We start from the raw sequence: 24,810 nt of genomic DNA, 5'->3' as shown, positions 1-24,810 counted from the left end.
ACAAAAACTGCTTAACATCTTTAAGGAACTGCACAAACTACACAAGCATAAAGATATATGGTAGGCAGATCACCTGCTTTTCTTCGTTGAAAAGTATAGTCACAACAAAATCGAGATCTCCCTGAAAGCAGAAGGAATTTGGGGGAATCCAGTCTTTTAACACCTGAGGACAGAGAGAGATGTGTTTATTTCACTATTTTGAAGTGAAAATGCTCGGTTTATGACACAAGGATACAAAATAAAAAATAATTAGTTAGGAGGAAGAACTGTCCCTCCTTTTCTGAAACTGTGGAAAACCTTAAAAAGAATGAAATCAAAGCTTAAACATTATTTTCTTCTGATCAGTCTCTAAATGAGGCCTTTAAAACAAAGCAGTGTTGTTAGTTCTACATGCAGTTGATCGTTCACAAAAATGCTAACTGTACTGATCGCTGCCGTTCTTCAAAACAATATTCTTTAAACATCATGGCCTTCACTGGCCTCTCTTAAATGAGTCTGATGTAGGTGCTATCTGAGGTTCTGAGGCATACCGCGTGGATATGACTGAAGCAGGACTAAGTGAAACAGATAAACAAGATGTATTGCTAACCTTGTTATCTTACTGGGATCCTGCCCAGTGAAAGAAGGGCAGAGTTTTCTATGAGGGAAGTGGTTTTTTAGACTCCAGTCAGAACCAAGCTGTGTGGAACCCGTCTTCAGAGCGGCAGAATCTCAGGAAGGCAGCATAGGCATGTTGCGTTGAACTGTTGCTTCTGACTTTCTTTCACTAGGCAAAATAAAAGCTTGCCAAATCAGCTATATGAAAAACCATTCCACGCTGCAAAATGTCTTGAGACTCTTTGAGAAAGAGAGATGTCGTTGTTGTTGTTTTTGTTTGTTGGTGTCCTTCCCTCCCCCCCCCCCCACCCTCAGAATACAAGCCTGTAAATGGGGTGTTCACCTTGATTAACTTCGTACATCTAACAGAGCTGCCTCAAGTGGGAGGGCCACACTTTGACTCTACTTAATGAAGACAGACAAGCTCAATAAAGAGTGACACAGAGCATGATTCAGAGAAGGAATCTAGCTTACGTGCTCTGAATCACACTTTCCAAGAACCTGTCACCTTTCCTGCAGGACTTAGCTATACGCTTATTTTTCTTTTAACAGTTTAGGTGAGTTTCAGTGAAGCAATAGGCAAACTATGTCTTCTCTGAACAGCTTTGTCCAATTTATGCTGAAAAAGTAGTCATGTTTTTCCTTTGTGATTTTGGCAGATAACAAAGAAACAAAAACACTGCCACTGGGTTTGAAAGGTGCATAAATGGAGTTTGAAAGACAAATTGTCTGATGAAACATCCCATGCAAAAAAAAAAAAAAAAAAACTATAACGAAGAGCAAACTTACTCAAGCTAATTTAAATATCAAATTGTCCCAAGCAGCACCAGAAAAGTAGGTTAGATTACTTAGCTTCACAGCCTGGTTTGAATGTGAATATTGCAATTACCATTCTTTAAGAATTTCTGCATGGTCTTATGACAGAGCTTTGAACAGTAGCATTACTGCAGTATCTTTAGAAGTCAAATAGAAAGTAAATGTTTCCAATTTTTATTTCCAGAGTTTGCTGCAATTGAAATGAGACTATTTGAGCAGCTAGTATCTGAATTGCAAATTTAAGAGCTTCAACACAGTCCTCCATTAGAAAGGAAATAAGGTAACAGCTTACAGTAGCTGATGCAATATCTGCTAAATAAGGTAGCTTTGTGCTTCTGTCTTTCTTTCCCCTCCATGAACTCTTGTATGAGCCACAAATAATTTTTTCCCCTCTTACGCTGAAAAGGAGTTGCGCGCCTGTGCAACCAGGCAGACAAAGAGCAAGTAAACTTAAAAGAGTTTAAGAGCCAACAGATCTGCAGTTAACGCCCTTGGTGACTAAAGTTTTTGTGCTGCTTCCCATCACTCCCATGCTGACAAAGGCTGACAGAAAGGTTCCAGGAATGTAAATATCTACAAAATCCATAAAAACAAGGCTCAGCATCGGTCGGCAACTCCCCACCTATTCCTCTGGGGGGATTAATTACTTTTAGCCTAAGCCATTTATTGGGAATATGATACAACCTACAAACACAGACTACACTATTTGGATTTTGTCTATTTACAGGAGCTACTTTATTCCACTCCGTTGTTTTCACTGCTTAGGCCTACTGGAAATGGTCATTTCCCTCTTTACTCCCAAACACTGATGCTTTCATTAATACAGTTCAGCAACTCATAGCCTAAAATAGACAGTAATAGTTTAAAAAATGCCCAGGAAGAGGTAAAATTGAAGCCCACAACTTCTATTTCACATTGAAAATCATCAACTTTTGATTCACATTTGCCAATCTTTTCTTACACATATGGCATCCTTTGTGCTTAGCTGTGATGAAAGCTGTGGAAGAGGCACCACTATTTGCTTGTTCATAACTCATGATTAATAACTTCAGTTAGTTTTTACCACACTGTTGTCTTTTTGCTTAGAAACAACAGGACATAAATAATTACAATTAAAAAAACTCCCTGAGAGGATCACTTCCTGAATGTTCTGTGGAATTGTGGGTGTAGAAACCTTGGCTCACCTTGAGGCTGTGAGGAGTTACGCTCCTCAGGAACACCTGACTGAAAAATTTCATCCTCAGGCAATAAAATCTTCAGAGGAAGAATCTAAAATCTTATAACAGGAATTTTAAGCACATCAGGAGACTGTAGTCATCAGCACCATTGCTCTTGCCCTTGTCTGCTGCATTTACCCCAGTGCCACTGGCCTGGCCCAGCCCACCACAGCAGTGGCGGTGCAGCCCTGCTGCCCACACCCTCATCAGCCCTTGGATTTTACCTCAGTCCCACCTCTTCCCGCCTACTATTGGAAATTACCAATTTTATTTTTTCCACACCAGTGTTCCTGTGCTGTCAGAAGGGCGTCTTCAAAACGTCTTGAGACTTTTCTGGGTGCAGGCCCCTGGCAAGCCCGGCCAGCTGGCTAAGCACAGGGGCAGGGTGCAGCAAGGCCCCACGCCATCAGGCCCCCAGGGTGAATTATCCATGCTCAGGGGGCAGCTGCTCTATTAAACAGGAGAGAGGATGTAGCAGGAAAGCTTCACCCTTCATTGCTTAGCTTGTTAGTAGCTTTCCCAAATCCTGTCCTTTAAAACAACCGCATCCACTGTATGTCCCGGCTGTCCTGGAAAATGAGAGTGTGCCCCAGCACAAGGCAGATGTGGTGCGCTGGCAGGGTCAGGCCTTCCTTCCATGCCCGTGATCCCTTTCCAGACGTGGCAGCAGGTCCCAAAACCAATAGCTGGCACTTCTCTCTCACACCTGACTTGCCGTAATCCTCCACACACTAGACAGCGAGGGGAGGCCAAAAACACAAGGTCAAGGCAGTGGCAGCGAGAAGACACAGCTTCAACACGGAGCTGAGGATGGAAAGCGCTCAGTAGGGATGGGCACAAGGATGGCAAAAAGGAGTGATGGTGATTGTGGGTCACATTAGAGAGAGTGCTGGGGACGGGGATGTAAAGAGCATGGGAATAACAAGTTCAGATGCAGCATTGTTGGGCCTACAGCAAGCAGCTGGGAAGGAAACTGGCACAAGAAGTATGGGCAAGGAAGGAAGTGAGCCAAAGGCAGGAGGCAATAAAAGAAATCCTTGTCACTTTTGGAAAACATCGCCCTCCGGATCCTGTATGCTTCCAGGAGCTGCCCATTCCTCTGCTGCCACTAAATACCTACCCCAAAATGCATGCCATGCCTTCTTCCACTAGCAAGCCTACCTACTGGATGAGACCTCCTGCATTTCCTACAGCAGAAATTTCTGTAGGGGAACTACATTTTTCAGTTCTTCTAATGAATTATGGTACCAGAGGCTATAATTTCTGCTTTTATCCCAATTTGCTTTTTAAAAAAGCTCTTGACATGACAAAGAAATCACAATATAAATAAATAAATAAATAAATAATCCCTTCAAAACACTTTATTCCGGTCAGGGACTCAAAATTCAAGTAAACCACATTTCCTGTGTGTCCACAATTCTGCATTCTAAAATAGGGTTAATGTTCAGACTGGATAATTATATGCTGCATTTACACCAGATATTTGTCTTACTCAGTAAGAGACTGAGGGTGAGGTAAAATAGGCCAGGTAAGATAGAATCAGATTTCACCTGAGAATTTTCCAGAACTGATATCAGAAAGTCATACCAACATGCAAAACCACCATCAGAACTCATTTTCATAATAGAAACAATAACAGACGATGTTATTTCTAGTTGATGGCTTCACATCCACTCAATTTTTAACATTTTAAATGTTTATACAAATACCACCACATTTCTCCTTCCCCCACCCCCCTTTTTTATTTATTTATTTATTTATTTTTGTCTCAGAGCTAAGCAGAATCAATAAAACAAGTGAAAATCTTGGTAACAGAAGACTTTCATTTTTTTAACTGACTTTCAAAATAGGTAGAGAATCACCCTCTTCACTTTTTTCTATTTTTGTGTATTGACCAGATACATATATGCAATCACACAGAAACGTATATTCTCCCAAAATTAGCATTATTACTTTATTTGGTGATTCATTACAATCTGCAAATCCAATAGTCAAAAAAAAACTAGGCATAATGTTAAAGCATTTTACAAGCAAAATACTTTACTGTTTTCTTTTCAATTTGCATAGGGTGGGATAAGTGTATTGGTTAAAGGATACAAAGTACAGAAGAAATAAAACCATATTTCGTCAAACTGTACCAAAGTGTTATGATCCTGTGAGTGAACAGAATTTAAACAGCTATAAATGTCAATGGAAAACCATACACTTCAACATTAACAAGGCTGCCTTCCCATGACCGTGATGCATCACGAAGGCTGTAAGTCACTGAGCTTCTTATGTTGTAGATCATCCTACTTAAAAGAAATTAAACAGTTAAACAAGCCAGAATGCATCTATCTATGCTCATTTCTTTTCTACTGGAATAAAGGCCAGAATGGGGAGAGGGAATTTTTAACATCAGCTTCTGAAACCACTTACAGTAACGTCTGTCTCTTGTATATTCAGTATCATGGAGCTAACAAAGCTTTGAGCTTCATCCACACATCTCTGTTTATTATTACTGTGCTTCCAGGTAAAAAAAAAATAAAAATGTATTTTTTCACTGTGTAGCAACAAATTGTAAAAATATAGTGCTCCTATCCCATTGTAACCACATCTCTGTTCCTCCAACTGTACAAATCTGGCTTTAAAGTTTCACAAAACTAAAAAATAGTTGATCTAGGTTGTAATAAAAAAGAATATTAAATACCTTTGGTAAAAATAGATATATTTAACAAGTTTAGAAAAGCAAATAGTTATATTGTCAAAAGGAGAGTATAAAAATGTACACGATAAAAAATAACAAACAAGAAATCATCGGCCATAGTAGTAAGAATAAAGGCGCTGTTCTTTTCAACGTTTGCTTCCTTAGCTCATGTTATTGTCCAGTCTTCTTTCTAAAAGGCAGGAGCTTTGCTAGAGCATATGGAAAAATCCAGTCTTTCCTACCAGCATTAGACAAATTAAGTTTAATTCGGTACAAGACAGTCTGTTATAAACCAAGTTTATAAAACAGAGAATGCTTTGAGTACATAGGAGTTGTTGAACACAAAGAGAGATTTCAGATGTTTTCAGCCAGAGGCCAGATGTACTGGAGCTGTAGAAATGAGCCAGCCAGCAGGATCAAGTCTCCGTGATGTGAGCCTTCTAACTTAATTTTTTCTCCTAAATTATAAATCCATGTATTGTCAAAAAAAATGTGGGGGACAAAAACAATACATATATTTTAAATCCCTCATTGATGCCTTTCTCCCATCCTTTCACTGGGCCTCCAAACAGAGCTGTCACACAACATATAATCCCAGTTTGGCTTCTCCTCTTTTTAGAGCTCACTGTAAATCTTGAAGATGGAAGATCCCCAAAGCAAACAACTGAGATTACAGAAGGAGATAATGCACAAGCCCCATAATAGAATCAGCCATTGATTGAATGTGCTTCAAAAGAAAACAGCACAATTAAATCATGTTTATCCTTCAGTATTCCCTTTGCACACACAGTCACACTCCTCGTGGTGTTCCAAGGGTACATCTGTCAATGATTTATGCAATCCCCGAACACCAGTCCTTGGCTTCAGCTGAAGAACCTGAAGGAAAAGAAGGAAAGCATCAAGAGAACAGCAAGTGCTTTATCACACACCTAGACTATGAGTTAGACTGCGCTGGAAACACAATGGATGACAGGAAGCCTATTAAAAGAAATTAGCGTTCCTCAGCTGAATTTCTACATTTATTCCACCCACTAATTTTTATTTTTGCTTTTACGTCAATTCCTTCACAAAAGTGATTAAAACATGTTGAACAGATACTTGCTTGTATCAAAGAAGAGAGTCTTGCAGTTTCATATTTCTACTTCATTAACTTTAAGGGCTAATAATAGAGTTAAACCAATTGAATTATTAGGTAATTCAGTTGTAAATAATTTCAGTTATAACTTTATAACAATGGAAATGGGACAGATACTTCTTCCTTCATGGAGTTTATATCTACCACTAGAGAAAGTTGAACAAAGAGGTGTGGTTGTGATGTATCCAAACTGCACCAGTTAACAAATACCTCAGAAATGACTTAAGAGTTCCACAGAAAAGTACTTTAAAAAGATACCTTTTCTTTTTATGTAACACCTCATTAACAGTGGTTTAAAAAAAAGACTTATTTACTTTATTTAACTTATTTACTATGAGTGCAGCACACACAATGTTAAGATATATATTGGCACATTCCTGTAGTAAAAAGAAATTATTTATTTTGCTTTTAATATTTCCAAACATGCAAATGTAAAAAAAAAAAAAAAAGTGCATACCTCATGATATTTTTTGGTGACTTTTGTTGGTACACATTGGCACTCATTGCAACTCTGATGACAACAGGCACAGTTTCCACCACAACGTTTAACCAGAAGACACAATGGCCAGAAAATGGTGTCAGTTCGCTTCAGCTCCTCCCTCAGTGACACTGAGAAGTTGCGAGGGGTACAACTGTACAGTCGTACCTCCTCCTTTAGGAGGTTGAGATCAACCACTGCAAAGAGACAAACAAACTGGTGCTTTTCTGATTCGTAATACAACTTTATTGGTGGTAATCCAACTTGAACGCTGCAAAACCCTTGAGGAAAACTCAATTTTGTGCAGGCCATACAAGTTCAGCACACAGGTGTAATACTGCAGTTATATAAATAATATGAAACCTAAATTGAAAGATCCTTGTTTAGGAGTATTCACCAATTATTTTATAACTCTGGAGGGGTTGTTTCAAATTAAATAAAATAAGCTTTGGCTGCTTTGCATGTTGTTTGAGTTTGAGTGTTGCTATTCTATATTAATTACGGATTTGAGAAACACACATGACATTTAAGAACACTACAAACTTTCAAACACATTTTTGAGTTAGTTTGCATAAACCATTCCAACCTCACCCTGACGAAAAAAATGTCAATTACAGCTTTTTTTCAAGGGTGGTATAATTAAGTTCCTCTTGGATATAAATACTTTCTCACTTCTATGGACAAAGAAATTCAAGAAGTTGTATCATCACCACTGAATACTGTATAGACAACAAATAACTGTACAAGTATGTGTTATTAATCTTAGTATACTCCATTTTTCAGAGGACCCCTTCTCCTTCATAGTAGTGTATATATGAATTTCTGTTGCTTTTTAGGCATTGTTTTCATTTCATGTGTCTTAAATAAAATATTGCTCCTCTTTCTAGGCACCTCCCTTGAAATACAAGATAAAGTTATTCATATATGGCACCAGTTTGCCTATACTCTGGTTCCACTGTATCATGCTAGAGTTTCACTATGCCAAACTGCTAGTTCATGAAAAGATCAGAAAGAGGGCACACTACTTTAGGTTCCGCTTAGCTGCATAGCCTAGAAATAACAAACCTTGAAAGAGGCACTTAAGACTGAAAAACCTGGGATGGGTTTAGTGAAAAAAAATAACACATCTTTTAGCTTTGTGAAAATCAGTGCAACTTAACTCCTTCCAGAAAAGCCAGACTTATATTATCATGATCTGGGATATTTCATCTGAACTGCATCTCTCCAAACCTACCACCATTAAGGAACAGAAGTAGTGTCCAGTTCACAAGTGTATTCCAACTGGTTAGTATGATTTTATCTTCCTGAACAAAAGAAAAAAACTAAAACCCTATAGTAATACGGCTTTTGAGATTGTTGAAATATATATCTCAAAAGAGCAGAGTTTGAAGCCAACTGCTTCTGAGCTAACTCCAGAATAGACTAGGAATACAAATAACACAGTGCAGTTTAAAAATCGTATTATTAACCAGTAATGTTATTTCAGAAATCCTTTGTAGTTATTGCTAGTAGTTCATAAATAAAAAGCTATCAAACAAAGCTGAAATATGTTCCTGATCTGAATGGCCCTTTGGAGAAATACTTTTTTTTTCCCTGTACTAACCATGTAAAGAGCCTATAGATCACCACGGAGAACTTGAGTCTATCAACTCTATTTAAACATGTAGGGAATAGAATTTAGAAGATGCACTTCCCAAGTAGACATGCTCACAGGTACTGTCTCAGGAGCAGATCTTTGGGCAGCAATTTCATTCCACCTTTCTTCAAATATTTTCTTCACAGACCATATCCATATACTGGCACCCATAAGTCAGGGTTTACTGTGGTGAAGGGTAAGTTAAACACACTGAAGCCTTTTCTCTGCTGACATTTACAGTGAATGCCAAGCTGGTGCACTTCATTCCATCACTATCAGGTTAACATAGGCTCCTAAATAAACAATCTGATTTTTAAAAGTGAGGAGTGTGTAATAACTCCAATAAATTTACTGATAGGACACAACTCTGCCTCCCACACTGCAAGAACATTCCTTGGAGAAAGCTGAGAAGGGAGCAGAGAAAAAGAGACAAAACTTACTGGGGAGAGATCTGCTGTGAGAAATTAAAAATGATTTAAGTTCTTCTGATCAGCTAATAGCTCCAGGCTGAGCCATTTAGAGGGTGGACATGCCTACCTCCATTAATCAAGGACTGTGGAATGGAGAACTTTCTCCTGTTACATTTTCAAACATGTAAGAAGTGAATTGTCTGAATGAGGATAAAATGTCTTGAACACAAGAGAAATGCTAATTCTGTTATGCTTTCTACTGGTAGATTTCTACAGAGCATGAAGTTGCTTGGTACAGTGAACTTCAAGAGGCTAGGCTTATGTGTCCTAATACAACGTCTGGTTGGCCCTTCACCAGGAGAAGTCAGGCACTGCTGCCTTTTTTCCAGCAAGGCAGCTGATCCACAGGAGAGGGATGCCTGTGTGGCATTCAGCTTTCCTGATAACTCCTGTCTTTTCACAACAGCAAAAGAATGCATCCGTTTCCTGGAACTAGATACAGTTATATAATAGAGAAAAGGGCAATGTGCTAAAATAAGCAGGAAGTGTATTGCACATTTTGCCCCAGAATTGGAATGAATTTGAACGGAACCCCCTCAGACCTGCAGGCCAAAATTTTAAAAAGATTCTGTGCAAGAACTCATTCAACTCTTGGCCACTGACTTTTAGCATCTGTTGTTGTAATGATGGGCTTCAGGAGAGATGAAAAATGTCACATTTTGTTGCCATGCTTTACAGTGTATAAAGGTATATTGCTATTATACCTTACAATGAACCCTTGCCCTACCTTATGTAATTCAATTTTATTAAAAGGTCTGTGGCAAATTTATCTAGTGCTTATATAATCACTTCTTTGAAGTGTGTGAATGAAGCTGTTATTTTTTCAAAGAGTATCTGTCTGTCCAAAATTTATTTTAACACACTGTGGGCATGAAGCTAGATGAGAGAATGTATATATTCCCTTAAAAGTGTTTACTTAACCACAATAAAAGGTTATGTGGATTTCCCAAGTGCACTGAGTTACAGTACCTGTTATAATGTGAACATTTAAACACTCTTTCAACTTGGCTTCCACTCATGTATCACGTTTGACAGAACAGTCAAAGTTCTTTTGTTTAGCACTAGCTCAGGAGGAATGGAAGGTTCTGAAGTAGCACATGAATGGAAAACACTAACATAAAAATAAGGGGAGCAAGGAGGGGGGAGCAGAGAAAAATGTAAGTGCAACTGTCTAGCATCTTCTTGGACTTGTATCTAGTACCATATTAACCCTTCTTCTCCCAAGTTTTCATTTTTATTTTTTTCCAGTTGGAAATCATGGTTGGGACACTTGTGTGTGGGCACAGAAAGCAACAGAATGGTTTGAGTTCCGAAGCATCTTGGAGATGTTCTTGGGAGTGTACCTTCTTACTGGCTCCTACAATAGCACAGGGCTTTTTCAAAATTGGTTCCCATGCAATTTTTGGACTGCAAACAAGGATAACAGAAAAAAAAAAAAATCACTTAACATTTATCCTAGAAAAGTACTAAGTGCTATGGTTGTATTATGTCTCTGTTCTTTAAAAAAAAAAAACCTGCAGAATGTGGCCTGATGATTACGCAAAGATTTCTGTGGGAAGTGATGCGATCATTTTTTTTGCACTGTAATATATATTTTATTTTAAAGTATGTTTAATATTATAAAAGAATTCAGGACTATATTTAGACATCAAAGCTTCTGAACTTGGTGCTTCTTCTTTCCTGGCTATAAGTTTTTGAAAACAATTTATCCAGAGAAAACATCAGACGTAGAAGTTCTGTGGAATTTAGGTTATCTAAATATAGTTTTTCACACAAATTATTAAGTAGGAATAGAGGACAATACTCTGCATAAAATAAAACACACTTTCAATTAGACTTACATTTGATCTAGATGTAAACTGATATTTATCAGTTAACCAGGACAGTAATTTGTTTTTTACACTGAAATATTGCAAAAAACTTTTATATTTAACTATAAGAAAATAATTTCCTATAATTTGGAATCAGGAGAAAAAAAACAAAAACAAAAACATTTTAGGGCATGCACTTCTCCCAAACATTTCTTAAGAAGGTTTTTAAATACAGCAAACATGCCACTAAAAGGAATAACAAACGAAACATAAAAACACAAATAAATAGTTTGCTTTCCCTATCTATTGAATAGACCTAGCAGTTAATACTATGTCATCTCAACTGGACATATTTTCCGCCCCAAGCTATTAAATTACACAGTAATGCAGTCTGAGGGTGGTCTCTTCAAGATGAATGTGGCAATACCGTGATATGTTTATTCAGTGGAAAAATCTATTTCAGCGTCTAATTAGAAGTCTTTAAAAGATTTACTCTGATAGTTTCTTTCAAAGATATGTCTTGCAGGGAGTCATTTTTGTCTATATAGATGTTATCCAACACCTGCATTTTAGTTTATGTAAGGTTTCACAAATTACATTTTGTTTTTCTCCCACTTACTGTATGCTCATGGCATACATTTGGCAAACACGGAAACCCTTTAATTAGGAAAGCGTTAAATGACTATCTGAAAGACACAGTCCACTGCTGGAAGCTTTTAAATAGACTTCCTCCTCTTTGACTCTTAATTTAGTTGTTGTGTGCATAGCTGTAGCAACAGAGGTAGGGATGAAGGACTGAATTTTAGGCTCTGATCCAAGAATCAGCTGTCAGAAAATTAAATTTGAGTTACGAAAGGTTTCATCTCCTCCCTTTTCTTGCTGATCAGATGATAATCTAGTTTACATTTGCCAACAGAGGACTCTATTCAGTTACTCCCGTATGTCATCATTTTCTTGCTGCGTGGTGGGCAAGGAAGGAGGTATTGTCTGTGTGCTATCCATCCACATGGAATCCATAAAGATGAAATAGTGGGCAGCATCTGGATCACATGTTGTGGAAAATGCAAAAATGTCAAATGTAGATGGAAGAAAATGAGTTGCTGAACAAGAAACAGCTCCACAACTCTCATAATACATAATCTACTTTATATCTGATTAATGAAGTTGAAATCTCCATGGTCAAACTGGACATGGATACAGTGATTTCATAAGGTATCACCAAAGATAAATATTTAGTTGACGTGGTGTAGGGACTGGAACAGTTCTAACAAAATAAACCAATTGTTCATACAATACAGTAAACGTATCGAAGCAAAAATGTTATCCTCCATAAAAAAAAAAGAAACCCACAAAGCTAGACTACACCACTCAGCCAGGATGCTCTACCACTCAGTGGAAAAGAAAGAGCTCTCGACTCCCTACAGAAAGGTAACCTTTCTGCTTATATTTTTTTTTCACTCTGTTACTTTATACTGCTAAGTTCCTTTAAGCTCTAAGTTTAGTTATTGTCCTTTCTCAGATACCATGATCATAAGAATAGCTACCAACAATGATCTCTAATGTATTCCTTTCTTGGAATCAAATGTTTGAGGTGAAGAATGTTCTTAATTACTGTTTCTTTATCAAGAAAACACATCTGTAGAAAACTGCAAGGCCGAACAGAAAAGTAATTTACCTCTTGATTTTCTTCCATGAATGTATGCCTTTCCAAGAAGTTGCCACGTTGGCCTGTACAAGTCTTCCAAATCCAGCTGCCACCGATCTGGCTCAAGGTACCGGATAAGTTCTTCCACAGTACTAAATCCAGCAACGGCATTGTTTAATACATCTAATGGTAAAGCTGACGGGGGTAGCAATGATGGGCTAGGTGCTTCTGTGTGGTGCTGCAATCAAAGCCAAGAGAAGAGTACCAGTCAGAGGTTTAATGGATTTGCTTTGATAAAGTATTGTACTTTATGAAGTTACATAGCTGGGAAAGTTTATAAGTGGCTAGTTTGTTTCCAACGCACAGTTTACCTAATAAGACAAATGACAAGAGTCAAAAAGTGCCTAATTATTCTTCAGCGATAAGTGTAAACAACCTTCCATGAGACAGCTTTCCAACTTCTTACATTCCTAGCCCTAAAGATAGCATGCTGCTATACCTGTTCTTTGAAGAAGTTCACTAAGTGATGGACAAGATTTTAGAAATAGAACAGAGTGACTGTGAAAATATGGTCCCATTAAGCACCAGTTATGTTTCATACAGTGCTATGAATTATGTTTCTGGTTAAACAATAACTAACAGTAATAACATCTGACATTACTGTAAGTATTTCTCTCCTAAGGAAAAAAAAAAAAAAACAACAAAAAAAAACATATTCCCAAAGCTATCAAAGGTACTTAGATGCTGTAACTCAGTACTATAAAAATCTCCATACTTTCCCACAGCACAAAACTTACTGACAAACTTGCACTTGCTGGTTCAGGGGCACTCGGCAGCAGACAATTTGAGCAAAGTGAGATTTCTGATTTTGGTCGCTCTACTATCCATTTAAAAACTATTTATTGATTTGCATTTTCAAAAGAATAGAAAAAGGCAGAAAGGGAAACCTAGGCACAAAGCTCTACAAACATTACATCCAGAGTACTACACTAAGGCAATTTATCTGAGGACTGCATAAGGAGGAAGAAAGATTTGAAACTACTGCTGATTTAGGGGACAGGAAGGACAAGGAATCTTCAAGTTAAATGTGTAATGTTACGTGCATTGTTGCCCTCAATTGTGGTGCATGCAAGATTTAGGGAATTTTTTTTCACTATAAACACAGTCAGGCTTTGGAGGAGGCTGCCCAGAGAGGCTGCGCCTGAGGTTTTCGCTGCCTGGCTGAGGGATGAAGCCCTGACCCATCATCTGACCTCAGAGCTGACCCTACTATGAGCAGGTTAAACTAGGGACCTCCTGAGGTCTTCTCCTGAATTTTCCCAGAACATCACGTTAAGAAAGACAAACTGGATGTTCCTCCAATATGTGAACTAACATGCCTTGTGGTCAACATATATATATATATACATAACTATAATATTTTAAATATTTTAAATATTTTAAAATATTAACTTAAACTATTTAAATAATTTAATTTTCATGTATTTAATATAAATATAAAATATAAATATGCATATATAATTCCTCAGCAAACTTAGTGTGAAAATGGCACTCTTGGTACTCCAATGTGAAGTGTAAACATACTTTGTAAGAGCAGTTGTGTTTCTTTAGCTTTTCAAAATGATCACAGAAATAGACTGATGAGGAATTTCCAGCTATGCAAGAAAACATATTTAATAAAATAACCCTTGCAGCACTACATATTACATAGCAGTTTTCTAAAATATGTATGACTACCATAGCTATATTTCATACCAATAAATATTTTCTCCCTTCTGTGCTCTCAGTTTTATTATACATACATTTTTGCTTTTGGCTAAATCTGAGGTTGAAAGGGCAGCAAATGGAAATAAACCACCACGCCCTTCCTATTTTTTGCTTCAAGGGCTTGTCTCTGTGTTCAAGAACTACAGAGACTAGAATGATCTGTTCTGTTTTTTAACTGGGAGTCTTGTAAAGATAACACAAAACATAAACCTAATGTACTGGTATTACTAACTTTAGTGTATTTTCAACTTGCTTTTTTAATCATATTTTCAATAGTGTGAGTGAAGTGGTTGCTTCCCATTCTGGATGAATGTGGAGTTCAAAACACTAAAGTATTTCTTTCCCTCTTCTATCCAATGCCCATATTAAAAAAAAATAACATGTTGATACCTCTATTAGGTTATGATAATAAAGCAACAGATTCTGGTCTATAATTTAAATATTTGCTCTTGGCAAAACACGCTACTCAGCAAGTTTCAAAATAGTGCTGTGACACTGTAATTCAGCTGGTCAAAAAAAATTACATTTTTTCTTCCTGTTTTTCTCCACAATGATGTATTTGTTAGCAGTCACATTTCCTGGTTTGAAGGTGCAGGGTTTTGCTAAGGGGAAAAATAAAATACGGCACAAATGGTAGAACTAGTACCTGACAAAAAAGTTCTTCTATTTTGTTTCCAGATGAAGAATTTACTTCAGTGTCTCACCTATACTGACAACTTTTGTTTTCAAATCAAATCGATGAATTCCGGATGAAAATCTGTTGATCTAGAATCTATTTTCACATTTCACAACCTCAAACATGCACACTTAGCAATAAATACACAGAAACGATTTATGTTATTCTGGATTCAGTAGGCATTTGCCAGAGTTAAAATATTATGAGGAAATGGTGAATCATCGTGCTTAACAGTAGCACAATTAAAGTTGTCATCACTTTCTCATCATTCTCAGACCAAACATGAAGAAAAATTAACTGAAACAGCAAAATCGCACAGCGTTTTTGAATAAAGATAAAGATTAATGTTGTATTCCCCAATAATCGTAGTCAATTTAAATCAAATACTTAAAATGTATCATAGATAATCAATATCATAAAACTACATGCTGTAATTTATGACATAATAACCTTTATGAAACTTCAATTTATAAACTTAAATATAAACGTTATTTAAAATCATACTGTATATTGCTTTTACTTGGTAATAAGTATTACATTTGTTAACTTAAATCTTTTGGACAGAAAAGGACAGCAAAAATGGTACTCATTCCTTTGACTAACATAATCTGTTGCAATTTTATACAATTTACAATTTCACTCGATTTTCTCAAAGTTTTTTTCTGTCCCATGCATCCTTGATTAATATCAATATTTTAGGTTTGAGACCACCTTTTTATTTTTATTCCTGAGGATGCATAATTTCCCTGAAGACAGATTTTGAAAAATACCTCAACAAGGTTCTTATTTCAACATGATTCCTCTTGTAAACAAAACACTCTGGCTTTTGTTTCTGTGCCCAGGAAACAATTTCAATTTACTTTAACAAGAAAAAAGATGCTTAAAAACAAGATAGAGCCAAAGAGTTGTGTCTTTACTGTTACTAAAAATGATTCAGAATGAAAACCAGAGCAGAAAACTTAGGATTTCTGCTACCCTGTAGAACAGCCAAGGACGACAATTAGTGTTGGATCAAACAGAATTTTCAGTAGGTCTGTTTATATTATATTTCTATGTGTGTACTTGACTCTATCAAAACAAACACCTTATAGAAATTCCCTAAGGTGTTTACAAGTGTAAAAGAAAGGCAAATAGACCAAATTTAGGCAACAGTTTAAGATACTGGCTTGGAAAAAAAGTAGAAAATAATATGAAGTCTTCACAGAAGTATCCAGCCCTGACGGTTATATGTAACAATAGGCCTCTGGAAGAAACCTAGGGAGTAAAATTCACATTATTGCACTCAGAACACAAGTTATGCCCTGTTGAAGGAATCAAAGCTACTCCATCTACCCCCTTTCCCAAAGGGAAAAGTGTATGACACATCCATGGAACACATAAGGCGGCACCCATCAGTGAAGCAGCAAATCTGAATAAAACCCTGCAACATGTGAATTTGAAATTACCCAGTTGAAGCTAAGACCTACGGGATGAAGTAGCGTGCAGCCTAACTTAAGTACCTGTGATCCATTTCTTGTTCTGACATGTATTTTCTGAGCATATAATTTAGGCCACAGCTTCATGGTGAAAAGCATCTGGCAGCAGCAGCTCCTTGTTATGTCAGCATGACTGTGTATGTGGCTGCATCATAAACAAGAACTAATCTTTCTAAAGAAGAACATTTCTCCTTTCCATTTTTCTTTAACCGCAAGCTTATTCACAGCGCAGACCTCCAACAGCTAAACCATCACAACCAAAAGCACAGTGGCCACTAACACAAACATTATTAGATTCAGTCTGGCCCTAGGAATTTCATACCATGGAAGCTGCCTCACAGCCTTGTCAAATCTGTAAAGTAAGTGTAATGGCAATTCCTTGATATCACAAGCTCCATGAGAGAATGGATACAATAAACACTTATTAGATACTCAGTAGTTTATCTGAAGAATCCAGAAGTATTTAGATAGATGAAGAGCAAAACTTTGGATATTAAACAGTATGTTATAGCCTTTCACCTTCTGCTGCTATCTGTGTGCTATTCCCTTGCACAGAACCTGCTCCAAGGATCAACCATTCAGAACAAAACAGCACTCACCTACCACTACACAGGATAAGCTCTTAAGCACCACTTGCAATCTAAGCAAAGCCTTCTTTTTGGTCCTGCCTCATAGGTACTGACTGTCAAGGTCCTGGTACTACCCCTCTCTAGCTAGAGGCGAAGAAAGAAGTAATTTTGTTAGGTTGCTGCTGCCAAGAGCGATGAATTTCATGTTTAACAATTCAACTGCTGAGTTAAGACTGGAACAACAAAAACAAGTGAGTCAAATACTTGGCAGGACAGGACATTTACAAGTAGTGAATAATGTGTCTACAGAAAATTCCCTCTCTGCATAAGAAATCCCTTTTTTCACTTCTTTTCTTGAAGAAAACATTGTCAAGAAGTTCCTGAGTGAAAACCCATTCATCAGTTGGCACAGTTTGGAGAAACTATTAAATATCAGTATGGTTTCATCAGGCTAGAAGGCACTCTGTAACAACAAAAAAGAATTCAGAGGAATCTCCCTTCCTCCCAAAATCAACGGTGATCAGTACTTCGAAGGAAATAACATATTTCTTCTAATGAAAGATCCTTACAGCTTTTATTAATATTATACAAGAACAGATTTAGAAGTATGCTATTAAAACTAGAAGTACATGCACATTCTTGTAACACAACAAAGAAAGGCTATTTTCTTCCTTTATAATCATAGGTAGCCCTCCTATTACCATCATTATAAGCTAGAGGGAGAGCAGATATCCAGCTCAGAAAGAGTTTGCCCTGAGGACACATAAGCTTCTTGGCATAACAGTAACTCTTTCTTTTCTCTTCTCCCATAAATAGATGCAGTAATGACTCTGAAAAGCCTCTACAAATCATTGCCTATCTGAAAAGAACTTGTGCTCATGTAAATAGTACAAAAAGCTAATCCATTTGTTAGTCTGTCAAGCAAGGATGTTCCATGGCTTGGCCGGTGGGCAACCACCAAAGTGGAGAAAGCAGGTTCCAGCATCTGCCCCTCATGCCTCCAGCAAAGAAAAAGAAGGAGGAAAGGCAGGTAACCCATTTAGGCTACCAAAGCCATGGAATAAGCCAAATGTGTTAACTTGGATGTGAGAGATGTAAACCAGGAAGGCCAGGACAGTTCCTATCCAATGCAGCACTTGCCGCTTTGGCCAAAGTTGCTGTTGCCGCGGTGAGGATGACAAGACAGGCTCCAGTGACACTGAAGTAAACACCCATCTAGTTCAGCTATCCTCACTTCGGGGATACAACTTCTGCCAGTCAAATGACCAGCAGGTAGGGGAACCAACCCTCCTCAACTTAATCAGCTACTGCCTGTGGGACCCTGGACACAGGATGACAGCCCCCTCCTTCCTCACAGAGCCTCCCGCTCCTGCTGGCTTCCTAATTTTTCTTGTCTAAGCCTCACTTCATATTCATACAGGGCTTTCCTTTTATCTCAGTGAAAACCTTACTTTCTGAGTATCCATGTCCTTGCAGCAATTTATGTCTTAAAGCCAGAGATGGCTTTACAAACTCTACACCACTAGCTTTTTTTTAATGGGCTTCAAGTTGTACACCGTTTCTACTCTTGTTTCCATAATCCCCAACAGGAGAAAGGTCACAAGGGAAAGTGAATGGATTGCTTCCTGTCTGTCTTTTCCTGTCACAAGTGTGAATAAAGGAATAAAGACATATAAAAGTAGTGTTGGGAGCAGCCTAATATTTCCTCAGGTTAGCAGACAGTGTTGAGATAAAATATATTTGGAAAAGTCCCACACACTCCCCCAAATAGAGTTTCTGTGCTGTTCACAGAATTGTAATGGTGCTGGAAACAACTGGGACGTGCTCTCACGGAAATTGGCTGCATGAAAATTGCACAGGATGTCACTAAGCATCAGCTTTCTTCCTGCAAATCACAGCTATTTGCCTGAAGCCTGTGCACCTTCACACCCTTTGAAATACACAGCATAGGAGAGAGAATCACTCATCTGAAGCCAAAACTGACACCTATCTAGAGCAAGTTCGTGAACTCTCAGAGGATGACATCGATAGCAATAACTTCTGGAGGCCATTTTCAAGAAAACTTTACTGATTTAGTTTATTCTCTTCCTAAGTTAATTATCTGTAATCACATATGTGTATACATACGTGTGTGTTTATATATGTACAAAAATACATCTTGCTTTTTCCTGTGACCACATGTATCAGCAATAATCCACACTAATTCATTTAGAAAATCAGAAGGTGGCAAAAAGAAGAAAACTAAAGCTCACAATAAGGCCTTCCATACAGTGCACTTCATTGTGGTAACTGTAGCGTCTTCTGTGAAATGTATACACAGAGAAGTATCCTTCTTGGATGTGGCTGCATGAAGTTACTGAATTTTTCAGTGTATCTGGATAAGTCTCAGTGAAGCAGCACACAGTACTTCATCAGGAATTCATAACCAGTACAAAATTACCAAATTTCTCTCTGTCTTGTCCTCTGACAGTATTACTACAAAATAACTCAGTGACTCCTGTATTCTTTTGGGCAAGAACTTTAATTTACTGATTTATTCTTTCTTTCAGTTAAGGAGAGGAGAAGAGACAGACCATTCTACTTGAAAGCTGTGTCACCAGTGTCTCTAGCAACTGCAGAGGTCTCAAACCATGACATGTACAATGCCTTCTAGCCCTAGAATCCACAAAGCTTGCAGACTCAGCCTGCTAGTAGTTGCAAGAGGAATCAATGTTGATACCTTTCTACCTTCACTGTGGATTTTTACCATATTCGATTACATTAGGAACTTGTGGCTGTAGTACTGAATAATAAAAGTTTCTAGACAGAAGACCCAAAGAAATGCAAGACCTCTTATGACTCAGATGTATTTTGACTCAGTAGCCAAACACTCAAGACTTACGTTGAATGTGTGTCCTGACGTACTGAGTTGAACAAAGAGCATCTAAAAGCAAACACAGTGCTGCAATGAATCAGGCCTAGAAGGACAGAACAAGTTATGGCACAAACTATCTCCACGACATAGAAAGTTTCAAAGTCAAATCGCTATGGCAGTTTTCATCCGCAGTCCTTCCATCAAGTAATTTTCTTGTTGTTGTTGTTGTTGTTTTCAGATTACTACAGATATGCAAACTAATTTAAGGTATATAATCCTTGGGTTTTGATTCCTATAAAGTATATTTGCGAAAGAGTAATATCTAAACCATAACTACTCCCAGAACCTTAATCCTTTGTAAGCACTGGCTTCTTGTTTATAAATCCCTCTCTTCTAAATAAGACTTTAAAGGAAATTTACAGTGAGCTCTCTTCACCCAGTGTGAGAAGAGCCATAAGAAAAAGAACCTCTACGTTTCTCTTGCGCTCAAATAGTGATTAAGACAGTAGCGTACTTTGTGACTGTTCATAACAACACTTTGCACTAAAATATTATTTCACGGGCATACAAAGATACTTGAATGAAAGACTAGAAAGCTGAATAAGAAGTGTTTTTTAACACCTGAATAAATAAACCCTTTGTAAACCCTTGATAACCTTGTAATAAACCCTTATAATAACCCTTGGTATATTTTTATTCATTACATGTTATTCTCTGGAACGTCCTATTTTGATGAATGCTGTCTTAAACCTGCAATTCCTTCCTACAAGGGAAGTCTTATAAATTTTGTTATATATCAAATACTGAGAGAGAAAAAAAAATGCTTTTCTGAGTATTAGGATCTCATTATAAATACATTCTTTTTTCACGGTTCAGACCAAAACTCAAATTTAATGCACAGAGATCCTTGGCCCCAATATTTAGCTGAATTTTAGTGGAAAGACAAAACTAAAAGAATCCCAATTCAAATTAACTTATTTCACTAAAGCTTTGAAAGTATGCAAGTCCTGTATACATACCTGCTGTAGGCTGAAATGGGGAAAAGTTTACACTTCAGTTAAGGCAAGATTTGCAACAGAACAATCCAAATTATACTTTAGATGTGAAATTATCATCTAAATGGAGGAATATCATTGTTGGACAAGCAGTAATTTAAAAGTCTCACTGCACGAACGTGTCAATGCAAAAAAAAATCCTAAAACCACAAGACTACAGTGAGCATTTAGATACAGCAGAAGGAATGTTAGCTCAAATCTTACTGCAAATTGGGTTACTATGAATATTAATCACCTCATTTATATACACACCCAAAATTCATACAGGAAACGCACCTGCATCTGTTACATTTATGATTTATAGAAGGATTTTGTTGTTCTGTACACAAAGCTCTAGTTCTTGCTTGACAGACAGTCGTTTACAAGAACTAAACAGTCAACACAAGTGCAGTTGTTCTGAAGAGAGGATGTGGTCAGCCATAATTAAAGGACATCATGTTTGAAGGTGCATTTTTTTTATTTACTCATTTAAGTCAAAATATGTGAATACTTATAAAAAGCTTAACCAAATGGAACAACAGCAAGTGTTTGGAGTCAGGGAATGAACTCCTTTCTCTAAGTTCCCCCTAGGTATTAGAAATGGGTAGTTGTTTTTATGAAAATGTTTACTTTTCCCAGTAAGTTCATAGGAGGTTCATCAAACGTTAAACACTAGGAATGACTGTTTATTACAACTGGAAAGTGTATTTGGCAAGGGCAATGAAAATGACTTCCACAGTATATGCAATTTTAAGGTGATCCTTCAGTATACATACTAAATTGCATTCCACAACAGGTTTCTGTTCATTTCATATCACAATAAAAGGAACACACCCAACATTCCTGTACAGCAGATACTGCAAATCAGAGCTTGTCCTGCCTTGAAGGTAAAAAGTCCTTGAACAAAAAAATTACTTTGCAAGGAAGGCACCTCAGCTCTGTCCTCATGTATCATTCTTTAGTGTCATCAAACATGCTAGAGATTTACCGTATTAAGATTTGTGAAGAAAAGTAATTTCTGTAAATTTGCTTTATATGTAATAGATACATCATAACCCAATGACCCTCTACCCAAAGGTAGAGGCTATGACTGCATTGCCCATGTACAGATTCTCACACTGTTTGAACAAGCCAGACTTTAGATCTTTGAGCTAGCTTTTGCAGTCCTATACAGCTAGCCATAATGGTGATCTAACATACTCATAATGTCCAGCTGTATCACTCTTAACTACGTATTTTCTACTATATCTCTTAATTCCCATCTCATGTGACTTCAATATACTTCCATATATATATTTTATAAATTATGCACACAAACATAATTACACAATGTGTGATTACACAATAACTAAAAGGCAAAATAATTTGGAAACGTATGCTTAAATAGAGAAATTTCGCTTCCTAAGAAAAACATATTCCAAAACAACTTGCATTTAGAACCAAAAAAGATTATAAACAGAAGTTCAAAATCCTAAGTACTCCAGAAGAAGTCCTGTAGTAGAATAAACAGAGGTACAGGAGACCAGAAATTGTAACAAGAAATAGGAGACAATGTGATCTTGTTATGAAAAAGGCAAATCTCATTCAGATGCATTCAGAACAGCATCATAGTGCTGGACTATTGAGCTGCCAGAGGTGTCTCAGCTGAAATACAATGTTCAGTTTTATCTCCAGCAGTTTTAAGATACAGGCAGACAGAAAACACTCAGAGAAAAAAAGCAAGAAGAAAAAGAAAACATGAAATACGATAAGATTGAGTGATACAAGTTTCTTTAATCTAGACTGACAGGAGATGCGATAACAAACATGTAATAGAGCATCAGATGATCAGCTGTTCCCTAGTCCATCAATGACAGGAAGTAAGATTTATGTTGGGGAAAAAAAAATCATAGTATGTAAAGCAGTGCAACAGATGATTGAGCAGATCTGTGAAATCTTTGCCCCTGAACCTCAGGAACAGTACAAATATCTAGCAAGAATAAACTGTCTATCTAATCCCTTCTTAGAGCAGGAGAATGGATCAGAAAAGATCTTACCAAATTCCCTTCTAGCCTTGCCTTTCTGTGATTGTACTACACAGAATTTATCTCGTAATCTTGTAGTTTCAACAAAACGTGTAAGATTATGCTGAGGAAAATCCTGAATTCTAGAAACAAACTAATGCTAAATCATTTTTATATTTACTCCATTGACTAGACATAACCCCAATTCTTCTGTATACACTATCAAACCCTATTGCATTTTTTTCCTTTCAGTGATTATTTCTCCTTTTGTATATTTTAACCTATTTTAACCCTTAAAAGTTGTTATATTAATGCTATAACAAAAAGCAGTAACTGCATGCCTATATACTTAAATATAGAATATCTGCTGGGAAAAAAAAATATTTTTTTGTTTGCATGTCAGCCCACAAGCCTTTATTCACATGAGAATATGGAAATTCATAAAACTACTTCCTATTTTAAACTTTAATTTGGCTACTTTCTCTTGAAGAAAACGAGGGAGTCACAGGTTATAACCAGGACTTCAGAGGAACAGGTTTTTAATAAAAGTTGGTTGTTTGTGAGCAGAAGAAGTTCCTTTGGCAGTATCATTTACAATTTCTTTGAAACCTCAAAATAGTATGTAATATAACCCACTTAAGAAGATGGTTTTAGCATCAGCCATAAAATAAAAGTAGACACATTTCTTCCATGCTCTATTTTTTCAATCTGTATGGCTGCTACTTAAAATGGAGCCTTCAAAGATGGTTTGAAAGCAGACTGCTTCATTCTATTTCAAGTACTCTCCCATGAAGTTCTATGCTGCTTGCAGCATGAACAAATCCATTAAATTAGAATAGGTTGAATTTTAAGGCACCGCTACAAGTAACTGCCTCAGCCTGCTTCTTGGTATTATTTAAAAAAATAAATTATTAAAATAAATAGCCTAATTACTTTTATTATAATGCATAAATATACAACGTTTTCTTTTGCACATGCAATTCCTTCTCAGCCCTTTTTGTTAGACATGTAAACAAAGAAGGAAGGGAAATCTGCCAAGTAATAAACCCATGGTATTAACACATCCAGTGTGTTGTAGAGCAAAGTCTGATTCTCCTGAAGACTGCTAATAAATCAATCAATTTTCATTTAAGCCTGACAGAGGTTTGGTTATAACACTGTCACTGTCCACAGATGTGTTCAAATTACCTCCAAGTTTCCTGGTCAACAAGACCAAGTCTTGATTATTTTTAATTAGGGCTTGCTAACATAATATGAGTAAAACTGGCACTCTGTAACAAAAAAGTTTGAAAAATCATGTTATCTTGTCAACCAGGCCATTACTTTTCCTCATCAAGTTTTAAGAGAGTCTATTCAGGTTATCGATTATGGCCCCAATCCTACAAGCAGAATTGCTAGTACTGTCATGCTGACTTCATTGGATCTTGTCTGTCAGATGGTTGCATCTCCTTTCAGGTTAGTTCTCCGTTCTTGCACACTCACCCTGCTCTAAAGCTACAAACCCCAAACCAGTTATCTGCACAAGAAAGGAAGTGCCACACGCTAACGTAACACTGCACTAATCCTAATCCTTTAACAGAGTACTGTCCTACCATCTAAACACAGCGAGTTGTTTTTTTCCAAAGGAGTAATTTTAGTCAAAGTTGCAAAGCCTTCTGCAGGGTCATTGTTCATTTAATTTCTCAGGTACCCTTTTTAAAATTGTTAACAGCCATTTGAAAATTAATATTTATACACTTAAACATACTTTTCTGCTTTCATTTCTGCTAGAGTTTGTTTATGCTTAAAATATTTTCTTCCTCAGTCTCCTATTTTCCTGTTCACTGAATCAGGAATACTGGGTGTTTCTGATGATTTCATGGAGAATATATGGAACTAATTACAGAACACAGACATCAAAAACTGTAGTTTTCTAAGCTTTAATTAACCGCGGTTTCATGG

The 24,810-nt window shown here is 37.0% G+C and overlaps 1 protein-coding gene across 2 annotated transcripts in view; it reads right to left on the bottom strand.

Moving 5' to 3' along the window:
* Positions 1–4,562: 4,562 nt before the first annotated feature.
* The window catches only part of PDGFC (platelet derived growth factor C), a 120,870-nt gene continuing 100,622 nt past the window's right edge, over positions 4,563–24,810 (bottom strand). For both annotated transcript variants that reach the window (XM_083835113.1, XM_083835112.1), the window contains exons 5-7: positions 12,522–12,729; positions 6,909–7,126; positions 4,563–6,192 (exon numbers count right to left, since the gene is read on the bottom strand). In XM_083835113.1, coding sequence (XP_083691239.1) covers positions 6,076–6,192; positions 6,909–7,126; positions 12,522–12,729 — 543 coding nt within the window. In that variant the 3' untranslated portion in view covers positions 4,563–6,075. The remainder of the gene's footprint in view (positions 6,193–6,908; positions 7,127–12,521; positions 12,730–24,810) is intronic.

Source organism: Anser anser (genome assembly GCF_964211835.1).
Source record: "Anser anser genome assembly, chromosome: 4".
Lineage (NCBI taxonomy): Eukaryota > Metazoa > Chordata > Aves > Anseriformes > Anatidae > Anser > Anser anser.
This window is presented reverse-complemented; position numbering and strand designations above follow the sequence as displayed.